The sequence below is a fragment of the Azolla caroliniana genome, unplaced genomic scaffold (genome assembly GCF_043228905.1).
Source record: "Azolla caroliniana isolate FFs.n. ecotype wild unplaced genomic scaffold, voAzoCaro1.0.p SCAF_4, whole genome shotgun sequence".
In the NCBI taxonomy this organism is placed as follows: domain Eukaryota; kingdom Viridiplantae; phylum Streptophyta; class Polypodiopsida; order Salviniales; family Salviniaceae; genus Azolla; species Azolla caroliniana.
Genome location: NW_028230439.1, coordinates 1,423,498 through 1,429,636, shown reverse-complemented (window position 1 = coordinate 1,429,636; position 6,139 = coordinate 1,423,498). Strand labels below are relative to the sequence as shown.

The window sequence follows — 6,139 nt, the reverse complement described above, 5'->3', positions numbered from 1 at the left end:
GTTGAGTAGTGGCAATTAAGGTGAAATACTATTTTTGTGGAGATACTAATCACAAAAGTTAGTGAGGCTTTTGCAATTTTTGCAACTTACTGGAACTTGCTTTTGTATGGATATAATGGCTCCTTGATAGTGGGGATCTCTTGTCAAGTCCTTGTACATCCAACATCACTGGTCATATAAACAATGTATGGTTATTACATTGCCAACAACTCTCTCATGACTGATCATAAGATTAAGGAAACCTAGGGACAACATATGTCATGATCAATTATTAATAGTAATCTTAGATTTTTACTTTCACCCACACATATTCATAAGATAACTGTAGAAAATCTATCTAACAATTAGTTATGGTTATGCATGTAATAGACTAGTGAATGATTGGTGTTTCTCCAAATTACTTAATCTTACTAATATGATGGTTCACTTTTCTCCATGAAAAGAAAAAATCAATATTTTGAACATCAATCAGGTTATTGAAAACGTTAATATCACACAAAAAACATCTGTTTCCATGTACATGACAATGCTAGAGAATTGTTGGTAAGTTTAGAACCCTTCTTAAGGAAAGGCTAGATATATTTTTGTACATTAATCTTACTCCATGGGTTTACTAGTGACGTAATATTCGTGTTCATTAGCCAAAACATTCGTTTTGATGCGTATGCTATTAAAACATTCTTGTGTTTTTTTTTTACAGTTTTTACCTTAACTTTCTTGCCCTAAAAAAATTACCTTACAATAAATAATGAGTGCAAAAGTATGGTATTTACCATAATTCGAGGGTGTGCTTCATTCGCGAATGCACGAATGGTGCGTATGCTTCATACTAGTAGTGAGTACAATGGTAGAAAACACTAGGTCTTTTCTAGGGTTAAAAAAACATAACTTTTTTTAAAAAGAGACAATAAATGAAAACGAAATTTCATCAAAATGAATGAGAGATTGGTCATTGAAAGCAACCTCGAGAACGACAAATGAAGAGAGAGTTGATGATCATCCATCGCCAATAAGCATAATGAGAGAATGTTTCACCATATCTGACTGGGCATATTTCTCGAGGATTGGTATAAATGGTGCAAAGTAGAAACCTGGGAATGGAAAGGTTTGGTTTACAAAGGAGGGAGGATGAACAGAAATATCCATTATGTTGAACTAATAGAATGTTGCATTAAGAAAGGAAGCCACTTCTAAGGAAGAAAATTTGGCATAAAGTTAGTAGATGCTTGTTTGTCAGATACCTTCCATGTGTTGACACTTTCTCACAACATTGCTTCGTCAAGATTCCGTTCATTTGTCAAGGTTCTTCACTCGATATTTTATAGTCTATTACACGATGATAGTGTGCTTTGGTATGAACAATAAATAAAATGATGTTGGTTCCAATCGGCTACATTATGTTACGATATGTCTAATTGAATGTGTTGGGCCAAGCCAGAGAGACAGACACATCTGTGAGTTCCTTATATGATCAATAACAACATTTGTGGGTGTTCCACGAAATGGCTTGTAGCCATTTAAAGTCTTTATATAAGATCTATGCTTTATGAAAATTTCCAAATTTGGCCTATTGCAAAGTTCAGAGCCATAAGATTTCGATGCAGAGTATTCAGAAGAACTAAACAAACAAAAAAAAGAGAGTAAAAGAATGGATCTTTCAGTTCATCCTGCGTCCTCTGTAATCCCAAGCTTTTCATTCCCAGGTTTCGACTTTGCACCATTTATACCAATCCTCAGGAAATATGCCCACTCAGAGATGGTGAAACATTCTCTCATTATGCTTATTGGCGATGGATGATCATCAACTCTCTCTCTTCATATGTCGCACTCGAGGGTTGTTTTCTCTGACTGGTCTCTCATGCATTAGGGTGAAATTCCCTTTCCTTTGATTGGCTCTTTTTCAGAGAAGTAATGTTTTTAACCCTAGAAAAAACCTAGTGTTTTTTTAACTCTAGAAAATGTAGCTGCTGAAGAATGATGATCTCTTCCTTGAGGAATCGAACTCACCAGCAAACCCATGGAGTAAGATTAATGTACAATGTATATAAATATATGTAGGCTTTCCCGTAAATACATGTGTTCCTTCCATTTTCACATGAAATTAGATTGTATGATTAACAGGGTAGGATAATGTACAGAATATTTGTTTATATTTCATATCAATTTGCAGTTAGTCTTTAAAGCGTCAAAAGGGATTTTATTGATTTATTTGGAGCTTTTCCTAAAGATATGTGTATATTTCATGTCACTTAACTTTATGTTTTATTGTTGGTTTCAAGGGTGGAATGCTATAAAGTTCCCTCGAAAAAAAATGTTTATATTTCATTTCAAATGATTCTACGCTTTATTAATAGCCTTTCCTATAAACATATGTGTACATTCTATTTCAATTTCTGGGTTGAAAGAGTTGAATATTATAGCTTCTCTAATAAAACCTTTATTACTCGTTTCCTTGATATGATTTACACATGGGTTGTGAATTACAAGTTCATCCAAGTTTTAGAAATGAATGACGGCTCAGAAATACTTGTTTCTATCTTTGTTTCTAGTTCTACCCAAAGGGAATGTATTATTGTGGTATTAGCCCACATCACGATGAGGTGTTTTCTAGGGAATTGCAAGATGTGAAGCTGATGAACAAAGAAAATCATTCTATATCTCGGGATGTCATCTATGATCTTTTACAAAAATGTCTAAGCAAGAAAGATCTAACATCAAGCAGGTTTGTGAACTCCCTTATGATTAGCAATGGCCTCAACTTTGTCACCCCTTTAGGAGACCATCTCATACGAGTGTTTACTTTATGTGGGAGTTTAGTGGAAGCAAACAGAGCATTTCTCAAGATTCCAATGCCTAGTATCTTTACATGGAATGCAATCATTTCAGCTCATGTTAATCTCGGGGAAAGTAATGCAGCTCTTGATTTGTTTATGAAGATGGAACAAGAAGTGATGCCTGATAAAGTCACTTTTTTATATGTTTTAAAAGCTTGTAGCATTTTACGAGCGATACAATCTGGGAGGACTATTCATAATGAGATCATCCAATGTGGATTAGAGGTTGATTCTGGGATTGGAAATACTATCATAGACATGTACGCGAAGTGTGGGAGCTTAGAGGAAGCTCGTTGTGTATTTGAAGGACTTCCAAATCAAGATATAATAACATGGAGTGTGATGATTTCTGGATATGTCACATATGATTGCTATCAGTCTGCTCTTGAGGTATTTGAGAAGATGCAATATAAAGATGTTACTCCTAGTAGAGTGGTCCTCTCATGCACTTTGAAAGCTTGTGGAAATACTAGAGCTCTAGGATTAGGACGACTAATCCATGATAAGATTGAAAAACTAGATATGGTGATTGATGCTTTTATTGGGAGTGCACTCATCAATATGTATGCTTTGTTCGGACTAGTTGAAGAGGCGCAAAAGGTTTTTGAAAAAACTCAGTACAAAAATGTGCAAATGTGGGGTGAGATGATTGGAGGGTATATGGAGCATGGTTTTTATGATAAAGCTATGGATTTTTTTGAGAAAATGAAAATAGGAGGCATGCAACCAGACAAACCCTCTTGTTTACGTATTTTGAAAGCTTGCGGCAGCATGGGTGTTTGGAGGCAGTGCATGATTATGCATGATCTTATAATAAGAGCTGGACTTGAAGCTAATACCATGGTTGGGAACACCCTTGTTGATGTATATGCGAAGTGTGGATGCCTCATAGATGCACACAGAATCTTTCAAAATGTAAAGAACCGTGATGTTATATCATGGAGTGTAATGATCTCTGGATATGCTCACCATGGGGATGGTCAACCTGCCCTTGATTTGTTTAACAAAATGCAAGAAGAAGGGGTAACTCCAAGCAAAGTCTCCTTCTTAGGTGTCTTGAAAGCATGTGCAAGTACAGGGAACTTAGATCAAGGTAGAATAATTCATGACCAGATTGCTCATACAAGACTTATGTTTGATGTATTAATTGGTAGCACTCTTATTGACATGTATGCTAAATGTGGTAGCCTTGAGGAGGCTCGCGAAGTATTTGATGGCCTACCCAATCGAAATATTGTCGTTTGGGGTGCAATGGTTGCAGGCTATGCCCAACATGGGCTTGGAGTTCCCGCTCTTGAACTATATAAAAAAATGCAGGAAGAGAATGTTATCCCTGATAAAGTGTTGTTTGCCTCTGTTTTGCAAGCTTGTACAAGCATTAGGGAACTAGAGCAGGGAAGACTAATACATGATGAAGCTATTCGTGATGGTTGTGAATCACATATTGTCGTGGGTAATACACTTGTTGATTTATATGCGAAGTGTGGTAGTATAGAAGAAGCTCGTAGAATTTTTGATAATTTGACTTCTCGTGATGTTGTAAGTTGGGCAACAATGATTTCAGGGTATGCCCAACATGGATGTGGTCTAGCTGCACTTCAACTCTTTGAAAGCACAAATGAGGAGGGCATAGAGATTGTTAACAGAGTTGTATTTCTAGGTCTTCTGCAAGCATGTGCTAGCCTTGGTGCACTTGAGCAAGGTCAAGTGCTACATAATGGGATAATTGAAGTGGGTCTTGAGTTGGATTTAGTAGTTTGCAACACTCTTCTTGATATGTATGCAAAAATGGGTAGTTTGAATGATGCTCAGGCAGTATTTGATGGAATAAAGAGTAAAGATGAGGTATCGTGGAGCTCAATGATTGCTGGATATGCTTGGTGTAGTGAATGGGACCAAGTAAAGAAATCCCTCAAAACCATGCAACAAGATGGTATGAAACCAGATGATGTCACCTTTACAAATGTTCTTACAACCTGCAGCCATGCTGGTGAATTGCATGAAGGTTGTTGGTTCTTTACATGTATGAGAGAGGATCATGATATCACACCAAGCATTGAACACTATAGTTGCTTGGTCGATCTTCTTAGCCGGATGGGATGCTTGGAAGATGCCGAAGATCTTCTCCAAAGCATTCCAATCCATCCCGACCTTGTAATATGGATGTCTCTTCTTACAAGCTGTAAATTATATGGAAACAAGGATATTGGTGAACGTTGTTTTGGTTATTCCCAGCAACTTGATCCCAAAGATGCCTCAAGTTATGTTCTCATGTCAGATATGTACATTGATACCAGCATGTGGGTTGATGTTCAAAGGATATTGCAGCTTAAGACGAAAGCAGAAATGCAAAGAACGGGCGTTAAAGAGATGAAGACAAAGGATTATGAGTTTCAGGGTGAGGATGATGAATATCCACAGCTTGACCAGATTGAGGTTTTGTTGGGGCAGCTTGGTAAGACATGGTGAATTATATAACCATTTGGAACTCAGAATGTAAATTAGAGTTAAAGAGAGAGAAGATCCATCAATTGATAAGTAAATCTAGAAATGTTAATAGTGCCCATTGGAAGCTATGAAGCTCCCTCCATAAGCAAGTTATGCAAGATATGGAGCTATGTACGTATCATACATTAATTAACCGACAACTGATTGGATTCACTAATGTGCAAGAATTCCATGATTCATGAACAACCTCATTTATTGCTTGTTGTATTAGGTCCAAATCCTAGAGTTCAAATCTTTCAAGAAATTTCTCAGTGTTAGGGAGGTAGTAGAGCATGCATGCCTTGCATCACATAGGCATGCATCACGTGGTTTTATTGATGGAAGAACTCTGAAAGGCCCCTATGTTCTCATTATTTCCCAAAATGCTTGGTCAACCTTAGAATTGATCATATTGATTTCTTGAACAATCCCAATCTCTCTCTCTCTCTCTCTCTCTCTCTCTCTCACGCACACACACAATAATTTTCAGAATTATAATTGTAGAACTGAAGTGACCATTATCCAATGGGTAGGGTTCTTTTTGTATGAAGTCACCATGCACATTGACAATGCCCAACCAATGTCTATGGGAACCTTGTATTTTCAAATAAGATCATGTGATTGAAATAAATGTAAGATTGCACAAAATGCCTAATCGGTATACTTCCTCACAATAGATGATCTTCAACAGAACTCTTAGCAATGGGTCTAACCTCGAGCCAATCACCCCCCATGGAAAACCTACTAAACCCCAAGCCTATATAAGACCATAGACTTCTTTTGGCTAAAATTCATGATGAAAATTCACATCATCTACC

The 6,139-nt window shown here is 36.9% G+C and overlaps 1 protein-coding gene across 3 annotated transcripts; it reads left to right on the top strand.

The window, feature by feature from the left end:
• Positions 1 to 1,524: 1,524 nt before the first annotated feature.
• On the top strand, positions 1,525 to 5,594 carry LOC147864705 (pentatricopeptide repeat-containing protein At3g09040, mitochondrial-like). Of its 3 annotated transcripts, XM_087318829.1 has the most exons (3): positions 1,525 to 1,868; positions 1,956 to 2,022; positions 2,550 to 5,594. In XM_087318829.1, the coding sequence occupies exons 2-3, from the start codon at positions 1,975 to 1,977 to the stop codon at positions 5,301 to 5,303; spliced, it is 2,802 nt and encodes a 933-aa protein (XP_087174955.1). In that variant the 5' UTR covers positions 1,525 to 1,868; positions 1,956 to 1,974; the 3' UTR covers positions 5,304 to 5,594. The 3 variants fall into 3 exon arrangements, with proteins under 3 accessions (XP_087174955.1, XP_087174954.1, XP_087174956.1); XM_087318828.1 differs by having other exon boundaries at positions 1,525 to 2,022; XM_087318830.1 differs by lacking the exons at positions 1,525 to 1,868; positions 1,956 to 2,022 and having other exon boundaries at positions 2,584 to 2,722; positions 2,818 to 5,594.
• The last annotated feature ends 545 nt before the right edge of the window (positions 5,595 to 6,139 follow it).